At 53.8% G+C, this 13,754-nt stretch overlaps 1 protein-coding gene across 1 annotated transcript; it reads left to right on the forward strand.

The window, feature by feature from the left end:
* Positions 1-175: 175 nt before the first annotated feature.
* On the forward strand, positions 176-13,648 carry LOC142912010 (activin receptor type-2B-like). Its single transcript, XM_076060343.1, has 8 exons — positions 176-232; positions 1,943-2,080; positions 3,068-3,193; positions 6,591-6,724; positions 6,959-7,070; positions 7,194-7,332; positions 10,049-10,179; positions 11,977-13,648. Exons 1-8 carry the CDS (start codon positions 176-178, stop codon positions 12,622-12,624), a joined length of 1,485 nt encoding a protein of 494 aa, XP_075916458.1. The 3' UTR covers positions 12,625-13,648.
* The last annotated feature ends 106 nt before the right edge of the window (positions 13,649-13,754 follow it).

Consider the following 13,754-nt stretch of genomic DNA (forward strand, 5'->3'; position numbering starts at 1 on the left):
AATGGCCCGCGATCACAAATCCCTATTTAACTCCATCAAAAAAGTAACCTGCAGCGCCATACCTATTACCATCATTAGGGGAAAAAACGGGGATCCAATCTCCAACCCCCACGAACAGGTTTGCAGATTTGCTGAGCATTTCTGTGAAGTCCTGGGGGAAGGGAAATCCCTCGACATGGGGATGAGCCTGCAGAGGCTGCGGTGCCCCAAATATTTTAAGAAGTCACCCCTTGTGAGTGGTTGGCTGAGGTGCCATCTGTTGAGGAAGTACGAAAAGTGATCCAGAGTCTGAGACCAGGAAAGGCACCGGGCAGAGATGATCTCCCAATCCACAGTCATTCCCTCCCTTCTCTACGCTTTAGAAACGTGACCCCCCCAAATGGAACATCTTCGCCAGTTAGAAACATTTTGGCTGGCCTTCCTACGATCCATCCTGGGTTTAACCAGGCTGGATTGTGTGAGGAGCTCACAAATCCTTGAAAGATTTGGACAAAGTCCCATCGGTGAGCTCCTACGGCAGGCAAGGCTGCGTTGGCTGTGCCATGTAGCCCGAATGCCCAGCCACTGCATGCCTAAACAGCTTTTGTTCAGCCGGATCGAGAGGGCTAAATGGGCGCGGCACGGGCTAGAGAAGAGATGGAGTGATGTGGTACAAGAGGATGTGGAGCTGAGTGGATTTGCCGATGACTGGTACCAGCGGTGTCAAGATCGGCCTCTGGAGGAGGCTCGTGAAGGACGCTGCTGGGCAGTTGGAGGCAGTCGCCCTCCAACAACAACGGAGGGCGGAGGAGTGACGCTCACAACAATGAGCGGAGCGCTGTGTGGCTAAGGCACAGCAGGTTGGCACAGTAAGGGGCACAGGTGGTGCATCAGCCAGTCATCTCAGTCATCTCAGTCAGTCGACCCGTGGCACCTGCTGGGTCTGCCCCGTGACCTCCTGCCAGCGGGCGTTCGACACTTCTAGTGGCCTCAAGGTGCACATAACCTGGCACAGGCATCGTGGTGATGTCACCGCCACTTAGTGGCGAATGGCGGTTGTTGTGTCTGTGTGTGTGTGTGTCTGTGGGGAGCGGCAGTGTAGTGGTTAGCGCGCTGCGCTATGAACCTGGCGACCCGAGTTCGATTCCCGCTCACGGCCAACACCGCGTGGATTATCTGAACCGGTCCTGGGCCTCCCCTAGATCGACTAAGCCTGAAATGAGTACCCGGTGCGATGTGTGAGCATTGCCATCGGGGCGACAACGGCGGCCGGGCATGGTGCTGGGCAACTCCCCCTCCAGAAAAGATAATTGTTTTGAGTCAAATAAAAACGTTGTTTCGTTAAAACAACCACCACCCGACACGGCCAATCAGTAAGGTTAGTGTCACGTAAACAAGACGTGGCCAATTCATTACTAGTATATAGTGTAGTGCAGAGTGTCATGTATAGTAGTGTATAGTGTAGTGTATAATAGTGTAGTGTATAATAGTGTATAGTGTAGCGTATAGTTGTGTAGTGGACAGTGTAGTGCATAGTAGTGTATAGTGTAGTGGTGTATAATGAAGTGGTGGATAGTGTAGTGTATAGTGTAGTGTGGAATATAGTGCAGTGTATCGTGTAAACTTGAGTGTATAGTGCAGTGTATAGTATGGTAGTGTATAGTGTTGTATATCTTGTGTATAGTGTAGTGTATGGTGTAGTGTATGGTGTAGTGTATAGTGTAGTGCATAGTGTAGTGTATAGTAGTGTATGGTGTAGTGTATAGTAGTGTAGTGTATAGTAGTGTAGTGAATGGTGTAGTGTATAGTGTAGTGTATAGTGTAGTGTATAATGTAGTGTAAAGTGTAGTGTATAGTAGTGTATAGTGTAGTCACTTGCCCTGCCGGTCTGTCGAGGCTACGCGACGGGGGGTCTCTGCCGTTAACGGCAGCAAGGGTGGCTGACGGTCCACTTCGCCAACAGGAGGCGGTGAGCCTGACGGCGCTGCTGCTGCTGCGGCCGGTGCGCCTGCTGGAGTTTAGGGGCGGCGGTCGCTTCGGCTGCGTCTGGCGCGCTCAGCTCCTGTCTGAAATCGTCGCGGTGAAGATTGTCCAGCCCGTGGTGAGACCCCACACACACACACACAGACCCTACACGACACGTGTTTCTACAGACTGGCGGAGGCCCACAGAGACCTACAGTGACCCATAGAGACCCAAAGAGACCCATACTCAGAGAGACCCACAGGGACCCACAGAGACCCACAGCAACCCACAGAGACCCACAGTGACCCATAGAGACCTACAATGACCCATAGAGACCCATAGAGACCCATACTCAGAGAGACCCACAGCGACCCACAGCAACCCACAGAGACCCACAGCAACCCACAGAGACCTACAGTGACCCATAGAGACCCAAAGAGACCCATACTCAGAGAGACCCACAGCGACCCACAGAGACCCACAGCAACCCACAGAGACCCACAGTGACCCATAGAGACCCATAGAGACTCACAGCAACCCACAGAGACCCACAGAGACCCACAGTGGACCCATAGAGACCCATACTCAGAGAGACCCATAAACACCCACAGAGACCCATACTCATAGAGACTTAACAGCAACCAACAGAGACCCATCGAGACCCATAGAGACCCACAGCAACCCACAGAGACCCACAGCAACCCACAGAAACCCACAGTGACCCATAGAGACCCATAGAGACTCACAGCAACCCACAGAGACGACCCTTAGAGACCCACAGTGACCCATAGAGACCCACAGAGACCCATACTCAGAGATTCACAGAAACCCAGAGACCCACAGAAACGCACTGCGTGTGTCTGCGTGTGTTTCCATGCGTCTCCATATGTCTCCATTTCTCCGCGTGTCTCCCGTGTGTCTGCGTGTGTCTGCGGATCTCGCCACGTGTGTCACCCCACGTCTCCGCGTGCATTTCTGCTTCCCCCCGCGAGACTTCTGCGCCTCTGGACGTGACCTCGGACTGGGTAACTTCACGCGTTTGCTCCCTCCTCCTCTTCTCCCCGCCGTCGTCATCGGCATTGTCTTCGTCCGAGACGCTCAGCAGAACCAACGGCTGTGGCAGAACGAGGTGGATATTTTCGGCACGCCCGGCCTGAGTCACCGCAACCTGCTGGAGTTCATCGGCGCGGAGAGGCGGGAAGGGAACGCCGAAGCCGAGCTGTGGATCATCACCGCCTTCCACGAGCGGGTTCATAGACTCACTCACCATGCAGAGACTCATAGACTACTCACGTAGAGACTCATAGACTACTCACACAAACACACACGCACAAAGACACACATGTAGTGCGTTTAACCGAGGTGCACACTTGATCTTGGAGGCAACATGTTTATTACCACAGGTTAACATTCACAGGATAATGACTTAGGATGGTGACCACCACAGATGACTATATACTTAGGATGGTGACCACCACAGATGACTATATACTTAGGATGGTGACCACCACAGCTGACTATATACTTAGGGTGGTGACCACCACAGCTGACTATATACTTAGGATGGTGACCACCACAGCTGACTATATACTTAGGGTGGTGACCACCACAGCTGACTATATACTTAGGATGGTGACCACCACAGCTGACTATATGCTTAGGATGGTGACAACCATGGCTGACTATATATTTAGGATGGTGACCACCACAGCTGACTATATACTTAGGATGGTGACCACCACAGCTGACTATATACTTAGGATGGTGACCACCACAGATGACTATATACTTAGGATGGTGACCACCACATATGACTATATACTTAGGGTGGTGACCACCACGGATGACTATATACTTAGGATGGTGACCACCACAGATGACTATATACTTAGGGTGGTGATCACCACAGATGACTATATACTTAGGATGGTGACTACCACAGATGACTATATACTTAGGATGGTGATCACCACAGATGACTATATACTTAGGATGGTGATCACCACAGATGACTATATACTTAGGATGGTAACCACCACAGCTGACTATATACTTAGGATGGTGACCACCACAGCTGACTATATACTTAGGATGGTGATCACCACAGATGACTATATACTTAGGGTGGTGACCACCATGGCTGAATATATACTTAGGGTGGTGACCACCACGGCTGACTATCTACACGCTGGACGGGATAATTACTAAGTCGGACCAGGACAGCGAACACGCTGCCTGGTCCACGCGCGCGAAGACCGGAGACCGAGGACCCAGGCTTGAAGATGGCGGATTGATTCCCAGAGACCGCCCAAATTTCAAAATTTCACTTTCCTCCGTCGAGACCGACCATAACAGCATTCAATTTGAAGAAATTAAAATCCCAATGCCTCCTTCCGATATCACCACAGAAGTCTTAAGCGTCCGTATCAAATCCCATCTCGGCCCACTCACTGTGATCAACGTCTACACCCCAACCGACCAGTTCTTGCCCTCGTAACTATCAGTTCAAGATAAATCGACTTTTACCAAACAACGACTCAATTTACACCATTGGAACCTCCTTTGCCAGTAGCAAAATATGATAATTGGTTTTTACCCTTATATCTGGCAACAAACTGACACCTTTTTTTTACAAGGAGTCATGTTTGCATTGACCACAATACCTGCGGTCCAACACCCATGTTAGACGAGGGCTCTAAGGAAAGCTGTCTCGGGTGTGGACCAATCAATTTCAAGTACAGTGCCAATACATTATCAGAGTTGTGTGTTTTTTGTTTGCATTCCGACCGCAGGTATTGTGGTCAAAGCAAACGTGACTCCTTGTCAAAAATGTGTCAGGTTTGTTGCCAGATAAAAGGGTAAAATATCTTGAACGGCTCCCCCTATGGGGTACTCGGTGAAAATCAAACCAGAGTTCCATTATCTGGCCCTTCATCCTCACCAGATATCTCAATAGCATCAGGAAACCTCCTGTCGTCAATCGGCTGGCAAGTCTTTAGGGCCCTTGGATCCTTCCACCTACCAATTGTGTTGACCCTCAATGCCGCCAAGCCTTCACAAACTCCTGAACATCGCTTGTATTACAACTTAAAAAAAAAACCAACTGGCCACTTTTTACTTCAGAATCAGAAGCATTATTCGCCGACAACATCAACCATATCCACACATCCGCACATAACTCTGAAAATATTTTCATAAGCATCATCGCAACCACCACCAAGCACACCACCCCGGCGGGTTGCTACAACCAACGCCTCCCACTAGCAAAAACCCCCAAAATTCTAGGTGTAACCTTTGACACCATGTTTAGCTTCGCTCAACACGGCAGAAACGTCCATGCAAAGGTTAACCGAAATAACATCTTACGAGCTTTAGCCGGCACATCTTGGGGTCAACAAAAGGAGACTTTACTCCTAACCCACAAAGCCATTGGACGTCCCATCATCAATTACGCCAGTCCCATTTGGTGCCCAAACCACTCCTCTACAGGTTACCAAAAGCTCCAAACCTCAAAAAACCAGGCACTTCGCCTAGCTACAGGATGCCACCTCGTGGCGCCCATTGACCATCTCCACCAAGAAACCAAAGTTCTTCCGATTCAAGAACACTGCAAGCTTCTCACCGATCAATATCCGGCATCATGCCACTCGACAACGCATCCTTGCACAAAGCTACTCAGAGCCCCCCCCTGCACCTGCTAGGGAAATGAAATCCACCTTCCTTTACTTCAGCTCCACCAACGTGCAATAAACTTTAAACGCTCTTCCACCAAATAGCACCACCAAATCAATGTAGAACCACTTGCGCACCGCCGCCACCGTGCACCGCCTGAACGCCTACAAGCCCCCAATGTCATGCTAGGGGGTTGGCCCCCACCCATAGCAGACGATGAAAAATCCCCAGACCCGGGCAACTCGCACAAGACCGGCTCGACTCCGTTCAGGTGACTGCTGCTCCGTGCTAGCCGAATACCAACATCGAATCGACCCAAACGTCCCAAACTGCTGCTGCCCTTTGTGCCAAGCAACGCCAGAAGACGTCTCCCATTTTCTCAGTTGCCCAAAACGCGGACCAAAAATTAGATCGATTGATCTCTGGCTAGACCCTTCAAAAGTGACGATACAACGCCACCTATAAACAGAAAGTGCGAGGAAAAGAGCAACACACAGAGACTCATAGACTACTCACATAGAGACCCATAGACTACTCATCCAAACACTTACACTACTACTACCACTGCAACCACCACTACTATAACCACTACCACTACTACCACCACTACTATAACCACTACTACTACTACCACCACCACTACCACTACCACCACCATCACCACCACTACTACCACTACTACCACTACTACCACCACCATCACCACTACCACCATTACCACTACTATCACCACTACAACCACTACTATCACCACCACTACCACCACCACCACCACTACTACCACCACCACTACCACCACCACCACTATCACCGCCATCACCACTATCACCACTACCACTACTGCCGCCACCACTACCACTACTATCACCACTACCACTACTATCACCACCACCACCACCACTATCACCACCATCACCACCATCACCACTACCACCACTGCCACCACCACTACCACTGCCATCACCACTACCACCACTGCCACCACCGATCACCTCAAGTGCTCCACGTTGTCGTGGGCCGAGCTGTGCCACATTGGCGAGACGTTGGCATGCGGCCTCGCCCATCTGCACCACCACGTTCATGGAGGCAAGCCGGCCATCGCCCATCGGTATGTCAGTAGCAGGCCGCCCACGGATCACCGTGGGTGGCGGAGTGGGTGGGGGGGGGGGACCCTGCCAACCTTGGGTTCAGACTCCGCTTGCTGCTCACGCTGCTCTCTCTGACCCTTCGACCGCTCGAACGCGATGAGAGAAAACTAAAAACTAATCTAATCTTGAAATTCTTTTTGTTATTATATCACCCCAATACCCCCACCCCCCCCCCCGTCCATCTCTACCCACAGCGACTTGAAGAGCAACAACGTGCTGCTGAGGAGCGATCTGTCGGCCGTCATCGCCGACTTCGGCCTGGCGCTCAAACTCCAGCCGGGCCGCCCGCTCGGCGACATCCCGCGGGTAAACGCCGTCGCCGCTTGCTCGTCGGAGACGCCGAGCGTCGGACGCCGCCGCCGTTCGTTACCCGCCAAGAGACCGGAGAGCGTCGCGCCGAACGTGAAACCCGAGCGTCGCGCCCTGCAGGTCGGCACTCTCTGCTACATGGCCCCCGAGCTGCTGGAGGGCGCCGTCTGCTTGCGGCGCGACGCCTTCCTTCGTATCGACGTCTACGCCCTGGGGCTGGTTCTGTGGGAGATCGCCACACGCTGCACGGCCGGTGGCGGTGAGTGGCGGTGGCGGAGGCAGCGTGGCCCCGGGGGAGACAAAGGCCGCCGGGGCGTGGTGCTGGCCGACCCCGCCCACCCCGATACCACGGTGCCGACACCACGTGATGTGTGTGGGGGGGATCTATGTGTGGGTGTGTCTGTGCGTGTGTCTGTGTGTGGGTCTGTGCGTGTGTCTGTGTGTCGGTCTGTGCGTGTGTCTGTGCGTGTGTCTGTGCGTGTGTCTGTGCGTGTGTCTGTGTGTGGGTCTGTGCGTGTGTCTGTGTGTGTGGTGTGTGTGTGTATCTTTTTCTGTGTCTGTGTGTGTATGTGTCTGTGCGTGTGTCTGTGCGTGTGTCTGTGTGTGGGTCTGTGTGTGTGTGTTTCTGTGTGTGTCTGTGTGTGTGTGTCTGTGCGTGTGTCTGTGTGTGTGTGGTGTGTGCGTGTGTCTGTGTGTGTGTGGTGTGTGCGTGTGTCTGTGTGTGTGTCTGTGCGTGTGTCTGTGCGTGTGTCTTTGTGTGTGTGTGTTTCTGTGTGTCTGTGTGTGTGTGTAATACCATCATTAAGGGAAAGAACAGTGATCCAATCTCTGACCCCCAGGAACAGGTTTGCAGATTTGTTGAGCATTTCTGTGAGGTCCTAGGGGAGGGGAAATCCCTCACCCAGGAAAAGAACATGGGACAAAGTGGGGATGACCCTGGCGAGGCTGCGGTGCCTCAAATATTGGAGGAAGAAGTCACCCCCTGTGAGTGGCTGGCTGAGGTGCCATCTGTTGCGGAAGTACTGAAGGCGATCCAGAGTCTGAGACCAGGAAAGGAACCGGGCAGAGATGATCTCCCAAGCGAAATGCTGAGGGAGGGTGGCGTTTGTGCACAAACTGCCCTACATGACATCATAACAACAGTCTGGACCACTGGATGGGTTCCGCAGGATTGGAAGGATGCTCTGGTGGTCCCCCTCTTTAAGAAGGCGGACCACACAGACTGGAACAACTACAGGGGCATCTCACTCCTCAGTGTGCCGGGAAAGGTCCTGGCAAGGATTATTCGACATCGCCTTGCCAGGCACGCTGAGGAGAGGCTTGCGGAGCCCCAATGCGGTTTCAGGAAAGGGCGGTCCTGCACTGATGCCATATTTTACGTCCGTCTGCTACAGCAGAGGTGTAGGGAATTCCAACAAGACCTACATCTCTGCTTTATTGACCTGGTCAAGGCCTATGATACCATCAGTAGGCCTGGGCTCTGGGTTGTTCTTCGTGCTTTTGGAGTACCTGACCCTCTGCTCACAATCATTAAGGACCTTCATGATGATGAGCGGGTCCGGGTAAAACTACGTGGCTGGGAGTCGGAGCCATTCGCTGTACACCTTGGGGTGCGACAGGGATGTCCTCTGGCTCCCACATAATTTAACATCTATTTTGACCACGTAGTTCATGAGCCCTTCAATAGCTGTACCGGTGGAATTTCCATCGGGTACAGATATAATGGGAGGCTGATCGATGCCCGGGTGCGGTCAAGGGATGGCTCCCTATTGCTCAACAATGTTACGTATGCCGACGATCTGGTGATAGTTGCTCACTCAGAGGAGGAGTTGGAGGCGCTGCTGCTGAACCTGGAGCTTGCCACTAAGAGGTAGGACCTTACCATCAGCCCCACCAAAACTAAGCACCTGCCTGGGTATTTTGTACCATCGGTCAATCCACCCCCACAACTCCCAATTGGTGACGGGGCAGTTGTGGAGAGGGTGGAGAGTTTCTCAAACCTAGGCAGTGTGCTCATGACCGGCTCCGGTTTAACAGCAGAGGTCTCACTCCGAATCAGTCGAGCGGCAATATCTTTTCATCGGTTGCGTAACGCTGTATGGAGCTACCTGGTCTCTCACTCCGCATCTCCAGGTCTTCTCGGCCACGGTCATTCCCTCCCTTCTCTACGCTTGCGAAACGTGGACCCCCCGGTTATAAACTTTTAGGGTGGCCTGCCTACGATCCATCCTGGGTTTAACCAGGCTGGATTGTGTGAGGAGCTCACAAATCCTCGAAAGATCTGGACAAAGTCCCATCGGTGAGCTCCTACGGCAGGCAAGGCTGCGTTGGCTGGGCCATGTAGCCCGCATGCCCAGCCACCACATGCCGAAACAGTTTTTGTTCGGCCGGATCAAGGGGGCTAAACGGGCGCGGCATGGGCTACAGAAGAGATGGAGTGATGTGGTACAGGAGTACGTGGAGCTGAGTGGACTTGCCGATGACTGGTACCAGCGGTGTCAAGATCGGCCTCTGTGGAGGAGGCTCGTGAAGGACACTACTGGGCAGTTGGAGGTAGTCGCCCTCCAACAACAACGGAGGGCGGAGGAGCGACGCTCACAACAACGAGCGGAGCGCCGGGTGGCTAAAGCACAGCAGGTTGGCACAGTAGGGGGCACAGGTGGTGCATCAGCCAGTCATCTCAGTCATCTCAGTCAGTCGACCCGTGGCACCTGGGTCTGCCCCGTGACCTCCTGCTGGCGGGCATTCGATACTTCACGTGGCCTCAAGGTGCACATGGCCTGGCACAAGCGTCGTGGTGACGTCACCGCCACTTAGTGGCGAATGGCGGTTGTTGTTGTCTGTGTGTGTGTCTGTGTGTGTCTGTGTGTGTGTGTGTCTGTGTGTGTGTGTCTGTGTGTTGTGTCTGTGTTGTGTGTCTGTGTGTGTTGTGTTTGTGTGTGTGTCTGTGTGTGTGTCTGTGTGTGTTGTGCCAGGCGTGCTGGGTGAGCACCACGCTCCCTTTGAGGACGAGGTGGGTGAGTGCCCCACGCTGGATGAGCTCCAGCACATCGTGGTGCACGGCAATGGCCGCCCAGCGATCCAGGAGCCCTGGCTCAAGCACCCGGTCGACATCTCACTCAGTCACTCACTCAGTCTCTCACTCACTCACTCACTAGCTCACTCACTCAGTCACTCACTCAGTCACTCAGTCACTCACTCACTCAGTCACTCAGTCACTCAATCACTCAGTCACTCACTCAGTCACTCAGTCAGTCACTCACTCAGTCACTCAGTCACTCAATCACTCAGTCACTCACTCACTCACTAGCTCACTCACTCAGTCACTCACTCAGTCGATCTCTCACTCACTCAGTCTCTCACTCACTCACTAGCTCACTCACTCACCTGCTTACTCACCTACTCGCTCACTCACTCACTCAGTTACTCAGTCACTCCCTCACTCACTCACCCACTCAGTCATTCACTCACTCGCTCACTCACTCGCTCACTCACTCAGTCACTCACTCACTCACCCACTCACTCAGTCACTCACTCACTGGCTCACTCACACACTCCCTCACTCACTCACTAACTCGCTCACTCAGTCACTCACTCACCCACTCACTCAGTCACTCACTCACTCTCTCATTCACTCCCTCACTCTCTCTCCTACTCACTCACTGGCTCACTCACACACTCCCTCACTCACTCATTCACTGACTGGCTCACTCACTCACTAACTCGCTCACTCACTCACTAACTCGCTCACTCACTCACTCACTAAATCGCTCACTAACTCGCTCACAATACTCACTTACTCTGTCATTCACTCCCTCACTCACTCTCTTACTCAGTCACTCACTCACTGACTGGCTCACTCATTCACTCCCTCACCCACTCACTCCCTCACTCACCCACTCACTCACTCAGTCACTCACTTGCTTACTCACTCACTCACTCAGTCACTCACTCACCCACTCACTCACTCAGTCACTCACTCACTCACCCTCCTACTCACTCGTTCACTCACTCAGTCACTCACTCACTAGTCACTCACTCGCTCACTCAGTCACTCACTTGCTTACTCACTCGCTCACTCACTCAGTCACTCAGTCACTCACTCGCTCACTCACTTCCTCACTCACTCAGTCACTCGCTCGCTCACCCACTCACTCACTGAGTCACTCACTTGCTTACTCACTCACTCACTCAGTCACTCACTCACCCACTCACTCACTCAGTCACTCACTCACTCACCCTCCTACTCACTCGTTCACTCACTCAGTCACTCACTCACTAGTCACTCGCTCACTCAGTCACTCACTTGCTTACTCACTCGCTCACTCACTCAGTCACTCAGTCACTCACTCGCTCACTCACTTCCTCACTCACTCAGTCACTCGCTCGCTCACCCACTCACTCACTGAGTCACTCGCTCACTCACTCTTTCCCTCCCCTCCTCCCTCCCTCTATGTCGTCTCCCTTCTCTCTTAGCCTCCTCTGTCGCACCTCCTGGTCAATGTTCCTAGGGTGCAGCGGTGGCTATGAGATGTTGACTACCTCACCTGGTCTACAGGAGGCCGTGGGTTCGATCCAGACCCTGACGATGTCTGCTGCTGTATTTGGAGTTGCGTTTTAACCTCTGATGATGGTCACTCATCCAGCAGTGGATTGACCACGACTGATGTCACATTTACCATCGTCTCTCCCGGTCTGTCAATCGGTGATTGATTTTGATCTTTCGCTATCGGCGGTGGTGGCGTGGTGGTGGTAGCGGTGGTGGTGGCAGTGGTGGTGGCTTGGTGGTGGTGGCTTGGTGGTGGTGGTGGCTTGGTGGTGGTGGTGGCTTGGTGGTGGTGGTGGCTTGGTGGGGATGGTGGTGGTAGCGGTGGTGGTGACGATGTTGGTGCGTGACTCCCAGGGACTGTCCCAGCTGTGTGTCACCATGGAGGAGTGCTGGGACAAGGACGCGGAGGCTCGCCTCTCGGCGCACTGCGTGGAGGAGCGTCTGGCGCAGCTGCGGACTGACCCGGGGCTGCCTGGTGGCAGCGGTGGCACCACAGCCGCCCCTCCACCCACCACCACCACCACTATCATCACCGCCCCTCCACCCACCACCACCACCACTATCGTCACTGCCCCTCCACCCACCACCACCACCACCGTCACCGCCCCTCCACCCACCACCACTATCGTCACTGCCCCTCCACCCACCGCCACCGTCACCACCGTCACCGCCCCTCCACCCACCGCCACCACCACCACTATTGTCACCGCCCCTCCACCCACCACCACCACCACTGCCCCTCCACCCACCACCGCCACCGTCACCGCCCCTCCACCCACCGCCACCACCACCACTATCGTCACCACCCCTCCACCCACCACCACCGCCACCGTCACCGCCCCTCCACCCACCACCACCACCGCCACCGTCACCGCCCCTCCACCCACCACCGGCACCGCCAGGCCCTTCTGCTCCGACCCCGGCGTCGTTGTCCGTCTCTCCACCCCGACACCCCCTTCACTCCTCCTCCTTGTCGCCCCCATCGAGGAGTCGAGCCTCTAGGCCGGGGCGGGCGCGGTGGGTAGGGGTGGGGGGGGTACCCCATGAGTTGGACGAATGACCATCAGCTTTGCTAGGCCTGGCTGGACAGGCTTCACTAGGCCTGACTGGACAGGCTTTTCACTAGGCCTGACTGGACAGGCTTCACTAGGCCTGACTGGACAGGCTTTACTACGCCTGACTGGACAGGCTGTTTTCACTAGGCCTGACTGGACAGGCTTTGCTAGGCCTGACTGGACAGGCTTTTCACTAGGCCTGACTGGACAGGCTTCACTAGGCCTGACTGGACAGACTTCACTAGGCCTGACTGGACAGGCTTTTTCACTAGGCCTGACTGGACAGGCTTCACTTGGCCTGACTGGACAGGCTTCACTAGGCCTGACTGGACAGGCTTCACTAGGCCTGACTGGACAGGCTTTGCTAGGCCTGGTTGGACAGGCTTCACTAGGCCTGACTGGACAGGCTTTTCACTAGGCCTGACTGGACAGGCTTTTCACTAGGCCTGACTGGACAGGCTTCACTAGGCCTGACTGGGCAGGCTTTTATACTAGGCCTGACTGGACAGGCTTCACTAGGCCTGACTGGACAGGCTTTTTCACTAGGTCTGACTGGACAGGCTTCACTTGGCCTGACTGGACAGGCTTTTTCACTAGGCCTGACTGGACAGGCTTCACTTGGCCTGACTGGACAGGCTTCACTAGGCCTGACTGGACAGGCTTTACTACGCCTGACTGGACAGGCTTCACTAGGCCTTACTAAACAGGCTTTACTAGCCATAATAGAGGTGTTTGGGTCTTTACTAGGCCTGACTGAACAGACTCCACTAGGCCTCACTGGTCAATCCACAGCTGGATGAGTGACCATCAACCTTTCCTATACTGTTAAAGTCCTATCGTGTTTGTGTCTTGTGTTGTTTTTGTTGTAACGTTCTGACACCGTGCCCCCTACTGGACATCTGTGACACACCAAGAGCTTTACAGCTCTTCAGATTCCTCCGGTGTTAATAAAGACTGGCATCACTCTCAAATGTTTGTCGTTTGTAAAGCTTCCGCCCCATTACGCTCCCAATGACTATGACGCATTAGCAAATCGTAGCCCGTTTAGGATCAGCAAGATCACACACCCACAACAGG

This window comes from Petromyzon marinus, unplaced genomic scaffold (genome assembly GCF_048934315.1).
Source record: "Petromyzon marinus isolate PM22_M1 ecotype Great Lakes invasive population unplaced genomic scaffold, UKy_Petmar_22M1.pri1.0 PM_G_Scaffold_181, whole genome shotgun sequence".
NCBI classification, from domain to species: Eukaryota; Metazoa; Chordata; class Hyperoartia; order Petromyzontiformes; family Petromyzontidae; genus Petromyzon; species Petromyzon marinus.